The sequence below is a fragment of the Rousettus aegyptiacus genome, unplaced genomic scaffold (assembly GCF_014176215.1).
Source record: "Rousettus aegyptiacus isolate mRouAeg1 unplaced genomic scaffold, mRouAeg1.p scaffold_m13_p_10, whole genome shotgun sequence".
Classification (NCBI taxonomy): Eukaryota; Metazoa; Chordata; class Mammalia; order Chiroptera; family Pteropodidae; genus Rousettus; species Rousettus aegyptiacus.
Genome location: NW_023416285.1, coordinates 39,838,864 through 39,860,241, shown reverse-complemented (window position 1 = coordinate 39,860,241; position 21,378 = coordinate 39,838,864). Strand labels below are relative to the sequence as shown.

At 35.5% G+C, this 21,378-nt stretch overlaps 1 protein-coding gene across 8 annotated transcripts in view; it reads right to left on the bottom strand.

Annotated features, from left to right (window-relative positions):
- Window positions 1-21,378, bottom strand: part of FAM13A (family with sequence similarity 13 member A) — a 250,060-nt gene that overhangs the window by 93,780 nt on the left and 134,902 nt on the right. For all 8 annotated transcript variants that reach the window (XM_036227706.1, XM_036227705.1, XM_016161037.2 and 5 more), the window contains one exon: window positions 15,835-15,998. In XM_036227706.1, coding sequence (XP_036083599.1) covers window positions 15,835-15,998 — 164 coding nt within the window. The remainder of the gene's footprint in view (window positions 1-15,834; window positions 15,999-21,378) is intronic.

Below are 21,378 nucleotides of genomic sequence, written 5' to 3'. Positions count from 1 at the left end.
TTATCTCTCTATTAGAATGTAAGTTTTTCAGGACAAGAACTGTATCTTTTCTGCAGTCCTTATACAGAACACTCAACAAGTGTTGAATGAATTAAATGATAAATTAATTACTCTTCCAGAGACCCAAGCAAAGCTCCTTTGATTAGATTTTACTTTATCAAGCAATATTTCTATCCACTTTTAAACACTTCCCATTGCTAGCCTAGACTTAGGATAAAATAGATGCCTCAGATAGGTTCAAATAAAGGATAATGATAACGAATATTTGACCAAAGAAATAAATTATTGATGTGCAATTATAATACATAAAAATTAAGATTCTATCCAAAAGTTTTGAAATCTTTTAAGCACTTTACATTTCTCCTAGGTTGTCTATTTCCTTTTCCACACTTCAGCTGGCTTGCAGACGCCTAATTTTCTTACATAACTATTTCAGCAGATTCCAAGTGTTTGGTAACATGTGTGTTTCCTCTTGTGCTATCAAGAGCAACAACTGCTCCAAAAATGATGCGGCTTCATTTAATTTCACTATCAATTTGAAACAACCAACAAACCAAGAACATTCCTTGGCTGCATTAATTTGTTTTCATATGTTGTTTTAAAATCAGACTGATTCGTTTTCTAAGACAAATGATATATTAAAATTATTTATTTCTTATAGGTTTGGTAAGAAGGTACTTGTCAGGTAAGGTTTCTTCCTCCTGATTTTATTAATCTTTGTAAAATGCATTAAGGAGCCTTCCACAAAAGAGTATTCATAAATGGTAGTGACTAAATATGATATGAGCTTTTCATAATCATGAAGCCAAGATTTTTAGAGTTTATATAATGTAGAACCTCTGGTACTGCTGCACTGGCTCCTGATTAAACTTGTTACCTGGCAATCTGTGTTAGAACACTAGTGAACTCCAGGGCTCATCACCGGACATCACCACCATCATCATCCACAACAACGAATATCAAAATTATAAGAGGGCAAAGGAACAGGAGAGGTGCTCTATATAAGGCAATTAGCATTTATTTATCCTGTGCTTATTTTCATAAATGTGAAAATGAAAAGTTAACTAACATGAGTGTGCTCGGTTTTTAAGAGGCTGACATGAAGTTGGCATTTGAACGCCATTGTTTCTACTATATAGAAGCTTTTAAAAATAGATATTAAATTTACCCATCAATAACACATATTATTGATTTTTGACAGAAAATAAATCTTTTCTTTTGATCTGGGTTTATATTTAGATGAATGCATATACATATATTTATAAAGTCTATACAGTCTTATGATGGCTATCTGAACGAAAACATACACTGGACCAGAACAAACCTCTTTGCCATTCTGAGACAACAGTGTGTGTGTGTGTGTGTGTGTAGTGGTAGAATACAGTTATAGTTGCAATGGGGAAAGGAAGTGGTTGGGGTGGGGTATTGGGGGGAAAGAGGAAGGTGAAAAGAAAGAGATGGGAAATCAATTTTGAAGTTGTATTCTTAATTGCATTCCTCTTAAGAAATTAATACATGGAAATGGTAGGTGAGTTGTCAGTTGTTTTTATGTTTTAAAAAACCTATGGTATTTCTTAGCTTAAAGAATAATTATAAAATCTTATAAAAAATTTATCTTAGAAAGCAAAACAGTGACATTCAGAACAGTCTCATGATAATATGAATAAGGAATTTCAAGTTAGATAAACTACTTTCTTCGGTAACAGCAGAAATACAATTGCTTTACTTAAAGCCAAAATAAACAATAAAATCAACATAATTAAAACATTCCCTCAATGATTTATTAGACTTATCTAGTCTGTATATGAGAAGACTGCCGAAAAAAATCCCATAGAGACAGAAGTCATGTAATTGTTTTTCCAAATACAAGCGTCTTCAATTCTGACGATGGATTTCACTTTTAAAACTGTGCGTGGGCTTATTTCATTCAAATATACCTGATTAGCTTTTCGAATAGCTCAAAGGGTTCATTTATTCCAATTCTAAATCCCAAAGAGCTGGGACAGAGAAGAACACTGCTAACAGTGAGACAAGGTTTAAAGACCTCGACGGCTGGTGAGCACTATTCAGGGTTCCCTTCCTCACCCCGCTGATGGCTTTCATTTCACTAACCGGTTCCAATGTTTCCAGTATAGAAAATAAGGTTCAAAATATTCACCACAAAAAAACTGAGTTATGACTTCAAATCAAAAGACAAGTAATTATAAATTATGGTGCATGAATACAGTTATACAAAAATTCAGAGAAACTTTCTCTATTTTCTAAAAAAGTGAATTTCTTATAACTGTTGTTTCTCCATAAAAAGTGGTTAAAAATAAATTCTTTGAGACAACTTACATAATTGTTCTCCGACATTCTGGGGCAGGGAATAATCCATATTTTTGCCAGATGGAATGTCAGTTAGTGATTGCGGCCAATAAGTAAGTGCTCAAGCACATTTTCCTGGAATGGGACTCCCTGGGCATGACTTTCTACAAATCTCCCTAGGGAGTCCAGATAATAGTGTTTCTGTTCTCATAAAATAAGTCATGTCCCATACAACAGCTGCTACCACACCTGAGATCAGCGGCCTTAGATTGTCCCAGTGATATTTTCAAGCAGAGGAGAAGCAGGCTTTTGCAGGCTTCCTTAGAGAAATGTCAAAATTGTTTTGTGTGATAGGGTAACCAGTTGGCGGTTTCTGTATCCCAAAAACGTAAAATAAACTTCATACTTCTGAGACATGAAATACTAAGCATAAGCACAAAATCTCTCAATATCAGTACACTGGTAAAATCTATTGACCTCAACAGAAAGCAGCATGCTTTCCTCTGAAGCAAACTAACATATGAATAAGTGAAAGTATACTTAAAAGCAAATAAGAGGAAGTAGTGATTATTTGTGTTACCAAGAATAGGTCACATTAAAAAAAAGAGATCGCAGTAGTGCTGCCTTAAAGTGTCAATATTACTAGAGCATTTTAAGTGAACTGATTTTTAAAAAAATACTTTTAAAGTCAGTGTCTGAGAGGACTGAATTCATTGCATTAAATAATTGTGAATGCATTACATCTTTTCTTTCTAATGCTATTCATTATAGAGCATTATTAGAATTCATAAAGAAACCAACAAACTTTAGGAAATAAACTGGACTTATAAGTTAATTAATAAAGCTAATAGAACTAATAGTCACCCCAAATAGGCAATGCAATTGATTCATTATTTAAACAGATAAAGAAAAGGCACTGAAAATGCATTATAATTCCACAATAATTTTCCAAAATATAACTTCAGAAAGACGACTCTGGAACATAAATCAGTCCAACTTTAAAAGTCTGAAAACAACCTAGTAAAATAATTTCGAATAAATATGAGTACTTCTGGAAATAATATCATCTTGGATTTCAAAGCATTCTATATAAAACAGATAAACAATATAGAATTGGGCCAAACCGAATAACTGTATGGATACTATTACTAAGAAAAGTTGAAATGAGATAACATTCTCCCTTCTTTTCCTGTCCATTCGTCCACTACCACCACCTGTTCTTTACCATGCTCCTCACCCTATCCCCTACCCCAGTTTAAAATTTTATTAGTTAACCTCTGGATTACAGTTTTTTCTCTCTAATAAATTTGGTCTTTCCCACACTAAATAGATTGTACAGAATTGATCTTCTCAAAACACTGCTTTAATAATGTCAAAAAGCTTCAATTGTTCTTCATAGCTTAGAAAGCTAAATCTGAATTCTCCACACACATACACAGGGCCCTTCTGTTCCACTATATAACTCTAACACTCTCTCTCTCTCTCTCTCTCTCTCTCTCTCTCTCTCTCTCTCTCTCTCTCTCTCTCTCTCTTATGAACTGGGTGTCCATACAGGCCAAACTGTCCTTACCTACTGTCATGCTGTGCTTTCCTGCTTGCTTGTATTTCAGCATTTCTCCTAGCCAGGAATTCCCTGTGAACCCCATATCCATCCATCTAAACAAAGCATAGCCTGTGTAGCCTTCTCATATGCTACCCTTTTGGATTCCCCCATCCAAGAGATTTTGTCCTGAATTAGTGAAGATATAATTGCCAAGTCAAAAGTTTGAATTGACATTTCTACAAAGACGATACACAAATGACTAATGAACACATGAAAAGATGCTCAAGATCATTAGTCATTAGGGAAATACAAATCAAAACTTCAATAAGATAGAATTCTATATGCAGAAGGATGATTACAACAAAAAAAAGACAGCAAGTATTGGCGAGGATGTAGAGAAGCTGGATACATCAGGCATTGCTGGTGGGACTACAAAATGGAGCAGCTGCTTTGAGAAACAGTTTATGGTTCCTCAAAAAGTTAAATGTAGAGTTACCATATGACCCAGCATATACTCAATGGAAGTGAAAACATGTCAATTGAAAAACCTGTACACAAATGTTCATACTAGCATTATTCAGTAGTAGCTCCAAATAGGAAGCACCCAAATGTCCAAAAACTGATGAACAAATAAAATGTTCAGTAGAACATTTAGCCATAAAAAGTAATGAAACTGATATGTGGTATAATATGGATGAACCTTCAAGACATATGATAAGTGAAAGAAGGCAAACACAAAAGGACATATACCGCATGATTCTATTTACCTAAAATAACAACAGAGGGAACTACATAGAGAAGATGAAATTTGGTTGACCACGGACAAAGTCAGACAAGGGCACTCCAGATAAAGGGGACGACGTCAGCAAGGTAACAGAGGTGTGAAACAATGTGGTTGTAACGTAGCCTGGCTATAGCTTAAAGAAATGCAGAAATCGGGAAGGTAGATTGAGAAATGTTCATAAAGGCCTTGAATCCTCTGAACTTTATTCACTGAGTTTTCTTTGCTTTTATAGCACCTCTGTAATGTCATTTTTAAACCTCCTGCATTACGTATTTTTGATAACCACATATAAGCTTCTCTCAATGGGCTGAGAGACTCCTAGAGACCATGTCTTAGTCTCTGGCTTCTCAGGGCTCAGTGCAAAATGTGCAGTACATAGAATGTCCTCACTAAGAGTTTGCTGACTTTGAATTACTAAAATTAATTCAATTAAGACTACAGCAATCCAGATATACTCTAATGATCTATGTGCTACTAGAAATGATTGGAAAATATGATAATAAATTTCCTTACCCTTATCTTTTCTTTCTTCAATCACTCATACTGTAAACAGACTTAGAAAAAATTTTTTTAACTGAAGCTTGGATCTCAGTGAAATGTCAAAATTTTGAAAGTCAGAGGAATTGTACTGAGTGGCAGATTTTGGTGAATGGGCAGAGAATTATTTGTTCTTTAATACTCAAAATACTCAAAGAGACTTTCATTTTAAGTGATAAGAATCAAAGGAGATTGAAATGAAATACTGAAAAATATTTTTATTAGATATTCAGCTTCTATGAAATAGCTTACCCAGAAAGACCTTGGAATATTTATCATGGGAGCTAGTGGTGGTTAAGAACAGATTAAAAACTTCGAAAACTGTAGGGAAAGAGGTAAGTATTCTTTCTAATCCAGTCTGGGACCTTGGAGCCTTTTCAAACCTTTTATTTTCTATAAGTCTTTATTTATGAAAGTCAGAGAATAGGAGAACTTCAGAAAATGATAGCTCAGGGGACTGTGTGGTGAGCCTTACCACTCGGTTTTTCACAAGGCAGTTTGAAACTCTCCTTTCCTCCTATGGGAGCTGCCGCAGCAAACCCTGTAGTGTCAGCAGCACATTTATAATATTTGGCATTTTTTTCTAATTATATTGTACATGATACGGTTCTGAATCTTGTAGATAAAATAATAATTTCATTTAAGCTTCACTACTTAGTTAGAAATTCTGAAACTTGGCTTTAAGTAGCAGAGAGCTAAACACTAGAAGGAATAAACACATGTTCAGGAAGTAACTGGAGTGTCTTTTATGAAGTACAAACATAGGGCACTTCCGACTACTTTCTGTTGCTGGTTAGACTTCAGAAATGAAGAAAGTCATTTAAACGCAGAAGTTAATAGACTGGATAACTTGAGGAACAATGGGCACAGTTAATATTGTTGAATTTTGATTCACTATTAATATCATTGAAAGTCTGAATCTTGTAAAACACACCACCGTAATATGCACCTAAAATATGAAATGTTGTTGCCGAACATTATAGGGCTCATACTTTGTGCCTCGAGGGCAGAGAGTAGTAGATGCTATGAGCCTCCTAAAACAACAAACTCCCCTTATATAAATAAGCAGCACATTTCTGAGAGAACTGCAGCATGAAGGTCAGAACCCCCATGGGGAGACGGCACAGGGATGAAGGGGAGACGATGCCCGGGTGTAGCTTTCCTGACTCCTACGACATCTCTGCGGGTGAGCGGTACATGGTTTCTTTAGGCGATCACTTTCCAAAGACCATGACAGAGAGAAATGACACGAAAGTTTACAATTTTAGAATCAGACCTCAACTTCTAATAAGTCTAGGTCAACTAGACAAAGATAGTGGAATTTAAATCCATACTGAGCACAGTTCATAATGTAACAACAAAAACAACTATGGCTGCAGCACCGAAGTATAGGCCTACTAGGTGCTGCCGTGGATGCGAAAACAAACAAACAAAAAAACCCCAAAACATAAGACAGTTCCTCTCTCAGGAATCACAATCAGGTAGAAGAGAGAAATATAAGCAAACAAAATAATAAAGTAACTCGAGGTAGAAGACAGGCGAGAAATAACTATAAAATAAGCAGAAGACATATTAATCTCAGCCTGTCAAATATGTAACCTTAGATAACTCACCTAACCAATAACTATTTGTGAAATGAATAACTTTTCTTTTAGAATCATGGTTTCTCCTTCCAAGGTTATTTTTCAGATATGAAATTCTTTTACAGGCCTACCTGACAAAACTATGATACAGACAAAAAAATGTTACACACGAAGTTATAATTTTTCCAACATTATTGAGGCATATTAACAAATACAAATTGTATATATTTAGGGTATAAAATGTGATGATTTGACATATATATATGTTGTAAAATCATTACAACTGGGTAATTTAACACATCCATCATCCAATTATGATTTTGTTTTTGTGGTGAAAACATTAAGATCCACTCTCAGTAAACCTCAAGTATAAAATACAGTATTGTCAAGTATAGCCCCCATGCTGTATCCAGAACTTATTTCGTCTTATAACTGGAAATTTGTACCCTCTGACCAGCATCTCCCCCATTTCTCCCACTCCACAGACCCTGGAAACCACTGTTCTACATTCTGCTTTTATGAATTGAACTTTTTAAGATTACATTTAGATAAATGAGACCATATGGTATTTATCATTCTGTGTCTGGCTTATTTCACTTGGCATAACGTCCATCAGGTTCATCCATGTTGCAAGTGGCAAGATTTCCCTCGTGTGTGTGTGTGTGTGTGTGTGTGTGTGTGTGTGTGTGTGTACATGCATGTGTGCATACACATTATTTATATATGAGAAATGTATACATATACAGTATATACCCACAATGGAATATTATTCACATAAAATTTTCTTTATCCGTTCACCCACTGACAGACACTTAGAAGGTGCTTCCATATCCTGGTTATTATAAATTATGCTTCAATGAACATGAGGGTACAGATATCTCTTTGAGATACTGATTTCATTTCATTTGGATATATACCCAGAAGTGAAAGTGCTAGATTACATGGTAGTTATTTATAACTTTTTAGAGATCCTGCACACTGATTTCCATAACAGCCGTTTCAATTTCATTCCCACCAATAGAATACAGGGCATTCTTTTTCTCCACTTCCTCACCAACACTTGTTCTCTCTTGTCTTTTTTATATCCATCCCTACAGGTGTGAGGTGATAACCTCATTGTGGTTTTAGTCTGGATTTCCCTGATGAAAAGTGATGTTGAGCATGTTTTCATATACCTGCTGGCCATTCCTATGTCTTCACTGAAAAAATGTCTATTCAAGTCCTTTGCCACTTTTTAATTGGGTTATTGTTTTTTGGCTACTGAAGCTGTATGAGTTCCTTACATATTTTGTATATTAACTCCTTATCAGGTATATGAATCGCATATATTTTCTTTCATTCCATAGGCTGTCTTTTCATTTTGTTGATGGTTTCCTTTGCTGTGCAGAATCCTGTAGTCCCACTTGTTTCGTTTTCGTTGTTTTGCTTCTGTGTCATAAAAATCATATCAAAAGTCATTCTAAGACCAACGTCAAGAAACTTTTCCTCAATGTTTTCTTCTAGGAGTTGTAGTTTCAGGTCTTACATTTAGGCCATTAATCAATTTTTAAAAATTAATTAATTTATATTTATATTGTGTTTACCTCCTATAATTAGGTTTCTTTCTGTCACTACATATTTGACCCTTTTTACTCCATCTGCCTCCTCTCTGGTAACCACCAGTCTATTGTCCATGTCCAGGAGTCTGTTTGTTTGTCCTGTTCATTTGTTGCTTTTAGGTTTATATACCACATATAAATGATTTCATGTGATTTTCAACATTTTCTGTCTGGCTTATTTCATTTGTCTAATCCATTTTGAGTTAATTTTTGAATTTGGTGTAAAACGGAGGTCCAATTTCCTTCTTTTGTATGTGGTTATCTAGTTTTCCACCATTTACTGAAAAGACTATCCATTCCCCACTGTGTATTCTTGGTGTACTTTTCAAAAAATAGTTGACTGTATATGCATGGGTTTATTTCTGGGCTCTCTATTCTGTCTCTTTGGTATGTGCTGTTTTAATGTCAACAGCACACTCTTTATATTACCATAGCATTGTCATATAGTTTGAAAACAGGAAGTATGATACCTCCAGCTTTGTTCTTTTTCAAGATTGCTATGGATGTTTAGGGTGGTTCCTGTTTTGTGGTTCCATATGAAGTTTAGGAATTTTTTTTCTTCTATTACTGTGAAAAATGCCACTAAAATTTTGATAGGGATTGCACTGAGTCTATCTCTTTGAGTAGTATAGACATTTTAACAATATTAATTCTTCCGGTTCAAGGACACAGGATTGCTTTCCATTTAGTTGTGTCTTCATGGCAATCGTTTTCTGTTTTGCAGTTTTGTTTCTTCCTGTCTTTGTCTTGTGATTTGTTGATATTTTTGTAGCGGTATACTTTGATTTCTTTCTCTTTCTCTCTTTTATATCTATCAGAGGTTTTGTCTTTTGGCTTACATAAACCATTTTACAGTTTTAACAGTCTACTTTGAGCTAATAACTTTAATTGCATACAAAAACTTTACAATTTCAATTCTCTCTCGCCCTGACATTTTATGCCATTGATGTTATACTTTACATTTTTTATATTGTACATCCATTAGCTATAGTTATTTTTCAATACTTGTCTTTTAACTTTTACACTAGGATTAAGTGATTTACATACCACCATTACAGTATTACAGACTGGTTTCAACAGGTAAAAACCTTCTATTTGGCCCCTGGGCTGATGGAATTGCCTCTGGGATCTCAGTTAAGCACAGATGAAGCCAGGTCATGCGGCTGAAGCTGGGTCTGTGGTTGGAGGACCTGTTATCATGGGCTTAGGGAGGCATGGGTCCTGCCTGGTCCCTGGGATGATGAGACTGCCTCCAGGACCTTGGTCAGGCTGGCACTGGGAAAAGGTTCTGCTTCAGGGTACAAAGACAGTGGGCCTATTACCAGGTGGGCCTGTATCTTGCTGGGTCCTTGGGTAGGAAAGGATTTCAAACTAAGGATTTCAGAATAAGGCTGTGCACAGCCAGAGTCACGTCGCTGGCCCCTTCGGGGTCCACGGCCGGGACTGATGTCAGTGGTCCTATTACTCAAGGCATGGGTGGTCATTGCTCCTCCGTGGTCCTTGGAGCTGGTGGCAGGACCAAGTCCAAATAGGGCTAAGGCTGAATCTACAGGGGAATGGGTCTGTTTCCAGGTCTGTAGCCATGATATGAAACCACGTTTATGAACCTGCCACCATGGGTGGGCATGCCTTCTCAAAACTGCCCTCCTTAGTCTTGGGCTCTACTAGGGTTTTGCAACCTCTTACCTGGAGCTCAAAGCTCTCATAAAGGTATCTTTGTCTATGGATGGCTGTCAAGTTATTATCGCAGGGGGATATGAGTGGGGGACCCCCCGTTTTGTGTTAGCTTGTTCTATAACTTAAAATGAATATGAAGACAAAATCTGACACATGATCTAATTTTGAAGAGGACATCTGGAACCAAGATAGTCATGGAAAGTATGGGTTCTGTGGTGGTTGTAGGTATGAGAAGAAGGCGGACATAGAGTTGAGGGAGGAGGGAGGCAAATACAGGTAGAAGACAGAACAAGAAGTGTCTTGTAGGCTGGGCATGCTCAGCCACTAAATAGTTCTGAGTAGGCATATGATGTTTATACTTCTGTGTCTGCAGAGGTGGTAAGGAGTGGGGAATGATGAGGTAAAATACAGTTAAGACTGTCAAAGATAGATGTGGGGCTATGGAAGAATCTGAGGTATCTGAAGGACTAGGCTGACAAGTTTAATGGTTAGAGTGACATATGAGTATGGCTCAGTAGAGTATTCTGGACAGGAGATACAGATCCAGAAGTCATTGTATAGAGTTACGAGTTGAAGACAGGTACGTGGGACCAACTTGTGTGAAGAAAATGAATCCAGTAGGTAAGTGGAGTGCAGAAAATGTAGCAATTATATAACCACAAGGTGATGGAGGCCTAGAGTTGAGATCATTGGGAGAGGGGAAGGGAAATGGGGAAAGGGGTGCTGGAAATACTGACAAGATCTGGTGACTCATTATATAAAAGGTTTGAGTCTAGTGGTTGAGAGAATGAATCACATAGCCAAGCTGGGAGGGAAAGAAGAGAAAATGAATTGTGTTCGGGCATAGTGACTATGGTAAAGGCTGAAATGGGGATGGCTGGCAGGAAACGGAAACTTTTACAGGTTCAGGTCCAAATTAGTGATTTGAAAATCATCATTCTAACACTAGATTAGCTGTGGAAGGGACAGTAGACAGAAGGGGAGCCACTGGCCAAGGGAAATTGGAGATCACTTGGTGGGAAGGGACATCATAGGAAGAGGAAATAATACAGGAAATGGGAAATTTCTAATGCACTAGACATATGATGTATTACTGAATTGTACACTTGAAACCTATATAATTTTATTAATCAATGTCACTCCAATAAATTTAATAAAAAGGAATTTTTTAAAAAAAGTAGGCATGAGAGATTAGAAATTATGCTTTTAAGTCTATTATGAATTTTAGTAATGCACGTTTACAGAGAAAGAATTCTCAGTAGTATTTTAGGAATTGCTGTCAGTTTTAGATGATATAGATGGATTAGCTAATGCTTTTATTACATGATGTGAATAAGTCACTAAGCATGTCTTTGGTTTGGAATTCAGTATAAGACAGATCATTCCACTAAGCTCTACCAAAATCAAGAGCTATTTATCCTGAAGCTTTTCTCATGAAGGCAATTTAATTGTGAGTTATTCTATGAAGATTAGAAAAATTACTATTGTTTATAAAATTATATCCTCAATGGCAATTTTAGACAATTATAGAACTATAGGAAAAAAGTTATTTAATCAGCCAATAAGCAATCAATGTTATCTAGCTTCTCTTCGGACTCTCACATCACATTTTGAAATGTGTTATTCCTCCATGCTTTTACTTTTACTGCCACTGTCTAAAGAGCAGAAAAATAATGAACGCTTGCTGATAATAATTTACATTTCTATTACATATGAAGAAGAAATGGGACTACGTGTAAGAATTATAACTAAGGAGAATGATCTAAGTGAGTCAACCTGGAGAAAAATACTGGATAAGGTCTAAACTCTAAAAATTCAGTTATCAAAACCACACTGTTAGACAAAAATTACTTCTCCAGAACCCTAGAAATCAACCTTTAACCTGTTGTTGAAAAATCATAGGACACTTTGAAATTCTGGAAATCTAAGTAGCAAAGGTACTTTATTGGTTTTATCTTTGTTGTTAACTGATACGGTAACTGCTGAAATGAAAATGCTATGTATAAATGTGTCACATTAATTTTAACAAATGCAAACAGAATGATTTTATTTTTTTGTTTTGTAAAGTAAACCAAACTTACATGATCATAGGTCAAACAAGATCATAGGTCAAACATTTTGCTTTGTTGTTTTTTTTTCTTTTTCAAAGATGAACTATTAGAAAAATCCCAGCTAAATGCTTTGTGACAATTCCTTGAAAAGAAAGTTGGTAAGCCAAAGTAAATATTGTATTGGAGAACAGGGGCATAATACTTAATACACACTGCTAATCTTTGTGTTTAAGAGTGGGGTAAATAATAAATTATTAAGGGGAAAAGTGGAGGCTTCTCTAAAGAAAAAATTTAGAGAAAGTTATCTTTGTGTGCAAAATACACTTTAAAAAATCTATTTGAAATTAATAAACTAACGAATAACTTGTTCTAGAAAGTAACTGCCAATGAAATCATCTTCATATGTTCATTTTTGAAATGAAACCTAGCATAATATCTATTCTGTTCCTTCAAAGATACATAAAGAATTTAAAACTTATTTTTAGTTACATTTATTTTAATGATCTCTATTTGGTTTTTGATAATTTGCCTCACAATATATTAGAGATATAGAAAAAGTAAAAAAGTAAAAATCGCTGAACACTCTATATTTCTGTATGGAAACGAGAAGTTGAATGAGTGTCTGTGTGATGGTGGGTAGCAAGGGTTGACATGGATGATGTTCTGTCTAAACCTTAAGGCTGCTGTATGTGAAAAAGTAAGTTCTTCAAGGCTGCACTTTACAAAATTGGAAAGTATGTAAGAAATTCAAATATCCATTTGTTTTAACTGGAGAGATGCTGACCAGAGGAACAGAGTGGCTTGTGCAATGTTAGCTGAGCCTTCCTTCTATGATCTTACTTGACTTGTATCTCAGAAACACAAATTTACTATCCAAACAGAAAGTACTTTTCTTGTTGCCTTTAGAAGCAGGAAAATTTTTTTCTTTCCTTTTCTGACTGGATGAATAAAAATAATGATATAAACAACAAACACTTGAATTTTTCTTTTCATTACTTCATTTGACGTATTCTTGGCATAATTCTTTACAAACTAATTTAGGAAGATAACTATATTACATCTTGTCAGTCAGCTGGCCACTTGATCCTGGTTTTTAAATCAGAGAAGGAAACTCTAAAAAAGGCCCAGTGTTTTGTATCTGTGCCCCTTATTCTTTCCTGAACTGGTCCTCACTGATCAAGGCTAGTTCCTTCACTGACACCCTCAATGGTGAAGGCTGCACTGTCCAAGGCCAGGAGCCTGCTCCATCACAGAGGCTACAATGTGAAGACGCCCTCGTGGCTGTGCACAAGGTGCCCAACCTGCTTACTTAGGAGGTCGCTACCTCGACTCTGAATTCCCTCCGAGGGGTCCTTGTTCTATAATTTTCTGGCTTGTAACATTAGCTTCTTTCTCTCCATGAACTCTACCTGTTATGCTTACAAACCTGCATACATTTTACTCATTAAAATATTATCGTAACCCTAAATGAAGCAAAACAAACAAAAAATTCAACCCTTCTTAGACCAAGGCCACTCTTCTAGCCAACAGTCCCTCTCTCTCTTCCCTTCAAGATACAAAGACTTGTCCACATTTCCTTGTCCTCAGTGGTGACGATGGCTTCACAGAGGTTCTCAGTTTGCACTGGACTGCCCCAGAGCCTCTTTGCTACCTTTCCAGCACCTCTTACTGTTTCCTTTACTCTTTCCTTTCATTTGCGACCAGATCTTTTATAAAACACAAGTCTGTTTATATCACTTTCCTTCTTACGTTCCTCCAATCACTCCCCATCATTTTCAAGAGAAAATCCAAACTCCTTCATGTGAGGTATGTGAGCTGACCTGTTTAGCTCAGTCTCTCAAACCACCTTTAGCTTCTCCTCCACTCTAAACACCAGATGTCCTGAAGATAAGGCTGCACTTACTGTCCTCCTCCAAGTTTCCTTCACCGCCCTGCATGTCCTTGCATGTGTCGTTTTCTTCTTCCAGGAGCACCCTTATCTCAATTTCCCTGCCCAGTAAACTTCCACTTATCCTCCTGGCCTTACTTCCAAAGTTGCCTTCCTTCCAAAATCTTCTCTGATCCTCATCTCTCTACCTGGTCTGTGTCCTTCTTTTGTCTTCACACAACACCCTGTGGACTGTACTTGAAACTTTTACGATGAGCCCCTGAAACATATTTATGACATTCTCACCAGCCCATTTGACAGTGTTTGGTACATAACAGGCACTTAGTAAATGTGTATTTAATGATAATTATTGAATTTTTATTCACTTGTCCTCTGTCCTCCTAAATGCAAGATTTATTTCTCTTATTCTCTGAATCCCCAGAACCCAGCAAGTAAGTGCCACTTAACTAGATTTCAATAAAAATTAACAACTATTGAAGGAATCAACACTATAACTTCAAACTTTCACTCTTGCAACCAATCCTGCATGCTGATGAAAGATTACTTTTCTCAATACACCAAATTGCCATGGCTCCCATCACATACCTCTACCCACTGCCTTCCTATTACCTTAAGGAGGAAGCCAGGCTTCCTGGCTTCAGTTCTTTTGTGTAGAAATGCTCTTTCCTTGATCTTCACAGACTCTCTCCTCCTCCCCCTTCATGTCTCGATTCAGGCCTTCTTCACCTACTCAAACTAAAATTCTCTTTGAGTCAATCTGTTGCATTAACCTGCTTCAGTTTCTCAAAGTTCCCATTTATTAGAGCTGAAATGATTTCCACAAGCCTTTTTCTATTTTTTTCTAAGCATCTGTATTGCCTTCTTCACAAGAATGTAAGGGCCATAAACACAGGGGCCTGGCTGGCTTCATTCACTGCTGCACCCCTTGTCTTAAAGCAGTTCCTAAAATGAGAGGTAAGTCTGAACATTTGTTCAGTGAAAGAAAGACTGAATGTAAAAACACTTCAGGCTGCCATTCAAGGTTCTCAATGAAGGTGGCCTTAGTCCACCTTCTCAGCTTTATCACCAGTTAATTCCTCACATGACACTTGTCTGCGATTTCTCAAATACCCACTGTGCCTTGTAACTAGCCTATGTAGAAGAGTCTTATCTTCTTTTTTGTCCACTTTAAATTATCTTCATTTTTTAATTCCAGCTAAAACTGCATCTATTTTATAAAGCAATCCAAAATGGTAAGTTCTTTATCTTATTTATCTATAATATCTTAAGTATCTTTCAATTCTCTAGATCTGTGTTATATTTATAATGAAATTTTTATAAATTTCAAAAATAGGTTTTGTTATAATAACAATTTTAAAAATTCTTAAAAGGAAAAATTCTTCATGAGTAAATAAAATTCATACTTCATTTTTCCTATCTAAAAAAATGCATGCCTTTTTCTTCAAGTATACTAAAGAAATTTCCTTTTGTATAATGTGCAACATAATGGTTAAAAGCCAACATTCAAAATTTGTTAGTATTGGTTCTAGTAACACTGTAATGTCTACTATAATTGTGTATATTATGGGCCACTGAATATACTATGAAAAAGCATCCAAAATGTAACTCTTCCAACTTTAAACTGTGAGCCTCGCATGGTCCGATTAATGAAATAATTTTTCTAATCCAGAATATAAAATATAACCAGGAACGCTTCTGTGATAAGAACTATTAGTCAGAAAATTAGCAAAACTTAGAGTGAATTTTAAATAAGTTTTACATTCTATTGACCGCAGTGTTAGATATATACAAACATATCTACATATGTGGACCTACACATCAGAGCAGACAATGCAACAGGTAACGTGAAAAAAGAAACATGCCAACCTGGAGACCAACGTGATCCCACTAGCATCCTCTGCTGATTTCATGTCACCCCAACAAGGTTTTCCACGACTCAGCCGCAGGCTAACCTGAGGAATGCCATCGGATAGCTCTGGTTGTGGTACCCTGTGGGACTGAATAGATCCCTCACTCCTGGATTTTGGGATCTAGAAAATAAAATTAAAAAAAGAGAAATAAAATAAATTTTAAAAAATAAGGTATTCAAATAATTTATTCTAATTTATTAATAATTTAACATATTAATACTCCAGAAAATCAACTAGGTATGGGATTTAAAATACACATAGCAATTATTATATAGCAAAAGGCACAGTGAAGAGACGACACTGATATTTTTAAGGGGGAACTTTCAAACCATATATAGCTCCATATCCTTCTCCTGTATTCTCATATAAATCTTTCCCAGGCCTAACACGCCTTAGAATAATCATTTTATGCAGGGAAAGATTAGGAGAGTATAGCAGACTGTAACCTGCAGTGAAGAAAAGGAGAGGCAGAAAAATAAAAGGTGGAGACCCACTGAAATAAAAAGAATACCAATGTCAGAAAGAGCTCTAAAAATTTTTATTACCAATAAGCTAAATACCAGTTTGCTAATACTCTCTATTATATTCTTTGTAGAGCAAAATAAGGTCTAATAAATTTTTAATTAAGGAAATAAATATGAAAAACACAATCTTTTAGTTCTCATATCTCTGAAAGCATGAAGAACACACACGCCTAATGAATACCAGGTATACTGACTGCTCATATCTGAGGTTATGTGCTCCCTCTAACTCTAGAAATACCCACATGCTCTCTTATTTTAGATCATAAAGAATGTGAATATGACCAGTATTCTTTTCCTAAAACTGTAAAAATCATGTCGAAATTGCAGGAAAGTTTCCAACCTTTGGATCAACTGTATTTGTTTCATTGGAAGAGTTTTCTCATCTCTAGGACTGTTCTCAAGCTTGTGTTTCCACCTGGAATGTCACCTATTCACCACTGGCCAATCAACTGCTTAAGACCAAACCAAATCCTAACTTCCTTTGAGGCTGAGATAAGAACCCACTGCCCACAGAGCTTCTCTAGCTAACTCCAGGTCTTGCTGACCTTTTCTAACTCCAAATTCCTATGACACACCACTACACAATCTACACTTGATTACATGTCATCTTAATCTCAGTTCATAATTCTGTTGTCTCATGTTTCTAGGTTACTTGGCTTCGACTAGATTTCTGGAGATGGATTAAGCCTGATCCTTTTCCTGTTTCTCTCCTTCTTCTCTTTTCCTTTCTTCATCTTCTTTATGTTATTGTTTTTAACATTTTTATCATAAAATCTAGCAATGTTTTGAACCCACTGATACATACTGCTAGACAACACACTTTCAGTTACAAGATATTCCCAAGACACTGACTGACCAAGAAGTTAGGAATAATGGGCAATTTAAAAAGTATGGGGACAATTATGTACCTAAATATATAATAAATTCATATCTCTAGAAGGATTACATAAAAATAATGTATAAAAATAATTTAGCACCACTCAATAAAAGGTAGATTTCATTAATATTGTTATGTAAAATCTACCTAAATCAGATGACTACCAATTAATAGTTCGATTACATTTCTCTGTGGGGCACTTATAAGCTCATAAAAAACAAAAAAAAGAAAAAAATTTTTTAATTATGAACTAACTATAGTTCACATAGATATTTGCCAAGATTACTTCTAAAGGAAATATTCAGATAAACAGCAAGAGAAAATGAAAAATACAAATATATGCTACTATATATTTCATAAAGGGGCCCCTTTTACATGTGACTGTTTTTCATAATAGTGTACAGAAATCAATTAAAACACTGAAAAAGCAGTAAGATTTCAAACTAGTTAGCTAAAAATATCTCATATCCAGACTTAATTCTTTCTCAATATTAAAACAAATACAGGAGGAATTGTTTGGCAACATTTCAGTGTTAAAATTAGGATATGACATTTTAGGTTCAGGACAAATTTGGGGGCTTTAGATTCAACAAATTTTGCAAGGTAGAACTATTCTAAGGTAAAAAAGGTAATATGAGCTTATTGCATCAGTTTACATTAAAATGGACTATATAATGCAAATCTCTTAGAAATCAGACACCAGTAATCATATCAAAGGAAGTGTATTTCTGTGATAGTTTAATTTCTACAGAAATAATATAGATGTGATTGTCATTAACAATAAACTTTACAATATAAACTCATTAATATATACCAAAGTAGCACAAAAAATTGAGCTTGTGCACAGAGTATGAAAATACCACATGAATGTTATGTAGTATTTATTAAATTTGTTAGGAAAAAAGTAGCTTAGTAACTCTGAGACTCTCAGAAATGTGGAATATACACACATTTTTCAAGTAATGCACACATATTTTTAAAGGAATGCACATTTTTTAGGTGACTAATATTCTTGAAGATCTACATTGAAGACTATACATTTTCACTGTAGAAATGACTATAAGAAAAAGTGATAAAATTTTAAAACCTGCTGTTTAACTGATATAATTACCTTATACTGCACATAACTGTTAATATCTCAATATTAATTTTTAATAACATATATTATAAATACATTAACTTTGAAAGAAAGGAAGAGATGAATTTCTTTAGTTGGAATTGAGCTTTTGAGGAACACATGATTTGAGTTTTGACCATATAAAGTCAGTACAGAGGATAGTTTTTATACTTCTGGGTGTCCATTTCAGATTGCACAGTTTAGTGATGGACTTTGAGGCAATGCTCAAGGCCCCTTTCATGACATGACTCTGAGGAGTATGACATTAGTCAGCCAAGCCCAGGGGTACAAGGAAACACATTATTATAGTGTGGCCTGCTTTATTTATTTATTTATTCATTCATTCATTCATTCATTCATTCATTCATTTATATTTTTTATAGTGTGGATTTAAAGCAGCGGTTCTCACCTGGAGCCAATTTTGTCTGGTGACATTTTTGGTTGTCATGACGGGGATGAGGTTTGTGCTATTGGAATCCACTGGGCAGAGGCCAGGGATGTAACTAAACATTCTATAATGCATAGCACAGCCTGCTATGAAAAAGAGTTATTTGATCCCAAATGTCAGTAGAACTGAAGTTGAAAAACCTTGTTTTCGGGGAATGGTAGGAAGAAACTCATATTGAGGCAATTCCTCTCTTTATATACTTTTCTTCGAGTTAAATCCTCCCTTTTTGCCATTGACATGTTAAGACAGGCCTAGATCATTTATGAGTTTAGCAGGAATGGGCCAAGGAGGGTGCTTAGGCCTGCCTTCTCCAGGCAAGAGTCACTAGTGACATCATGAGGTTCCGTTGAGCTGTTAGGCAGGGACTCCAAATAGGACCAAAAGCCTTACTGTTCCAATGAAATGAATGTGTTTAGAAAGACCCCCTCTAACCTTTTCATAATGTGTAGCTGCAGTAGGAAAATGACCGTGGGTTTGGGATACTGATTGGGACGGCCAGCTTTCTCTTTCCATTGGAGATATATCCAATTATTTCACACCATACCTTCCTTCTTTATTTTAGTGATTTCTTCATGATAATTGTTGTACTTGAAAGTAAAAGCTATAAAAGCCCCAAACCATCTATGAAAAACATTTTGCTCAAAAGAATTCTGCCACTGGCTAGTTATGGATCTAGGCACATACAGTGTGATTTACGTGTATAACTAAAATTCAAACAATTCCAGGAATCTTAAAAAAAGCACATTCCATGCATTTATTTGCAGGTATGGAATAGTCTGAGAAGTAATTTGAGCAACTTTAGTATTTGAGATGTCATAGAAATAGAAACAAAAGACTAACTTTTGAGAATGTAAAATTAGAAAATATTCTCTTAGATGTTGTTGCTGTTACTGTTACAAACATTCAGTGAGCATTTACTTTGTGCTGGGCATGGTTCCAAGAGATTTACATAAATTAATTCTTACCACATTTAATTCTCACAACATCCCAATGAGGCAGGGACTATTATTAGTACCATTTCACCAATGAGAAAACTGAGGTGTAAAGAATTTGAGTTATTTGTCCCAGTGAGTAAGTGGCAGACTTAGAGTACTCTCCAGAGAGTCAGGCCTCATTATCTATGCTTACAATTACTCTCTATATTTGGTTACACGTTAAACATTAGAGTTTCAAGAAAAAAAAAAGGCATTTTGGGATGAAAGCCACATTACATCCCAATAACACAACTCATTTTTTTTTTCTTTTTTGGCACTAGTAGTTAAAACTTTCCTTAAACTAATCTTTCTGGCACCCACCGAACCACTATAATGTAATATCGTCTTAGGAAAAAAGTCAGATGAGGACAATACTATATGGAATATGTGTTCAACATATTTTTATTTGTAATAGACAAAAATGTAAGCATTCTAAATAGTTAAATTACTATAATAAGTAATTTTGGCACATCTATTATAATGAAAGATTATTCAGCCATTAAAATGTCTACAAAGTTTTTAATGAGACTGAAATCATTTTATTATGATATATATCTTATGAGCTCAGTTAGCAAATAGAAATGCATATAGTTATATTCCTTCAATAAAACTCAGATCATCACCATACTTAAAACATTTATGAATAAATTTCAAAGGCCAAAGCACAAATTGTTATAGTCAACACTACAAATATTTTAAGATGGTCTCATATTTAAAAATTGAATAAAGAATTCAGCACCTGAAAAACATGTCTGTGATACTAGGCTCTGATTTTCCCTGATATCTGGATGTGACTAAAAATAAAAAGGTCCAAAAAAATAATGTGCCTTGACTTAACATTTATCCATATAAATTTGTTACTGTGAGGGTACAGCAGTAAGCCTTCTGTCCCATAGGCAAGTGTAGGTAGGTAGGAGCTGTCTTCCCTGCAGGACTGGAACAAGGGAATAAGAAGCAGAAAGAACTCGGTATGCTCTGCAGGGATCTGTCTCTCCAAAATTCATGGCTCCCTTTCCTTTGTGCAGGTAAAGTGGGTTTTCCACCTCCTGTGACTGGAAGGAAGGACAGAATATGGCATGCAGGCAAGCAGTGAATGTATGTAAGTGTGGGAACAGGTGGATGTTCTCTCTCGATGTTTTCAGTGAAAAAGAAAGTAAGACCATCATCTGAGAATGAAGGGTAAAAAGGGAATGTTGGAAGTTAAGGACCAAAGAGAATGGTCTGAAATAGGTGCTTGAAAGAGAGGAAGAGTGAAAGGGCTGGGGAGAGCAGTACGAATGCCAGCAACATGAGGGCCCATTTGAGGTTTGCAGTCATGTATTTAAAGTGAGACATCAATTCCAAAGGAAATAAATGAAACACAGACTAAAAAGACAACAGAAAGGATCAACACAATTGACAGCTAGTATTTTTTATTCTTCTACTCTTTATTTAAGAAATTTTCAAATCTACAGAAAAGTTGCAAGAATAGGACAATGAACAACCATATACCTTTCACCTTCAGTCGCTAATTGTTGATATTTTATATTTACTTTTTAAGAAAATATGAAGAAAACAGAC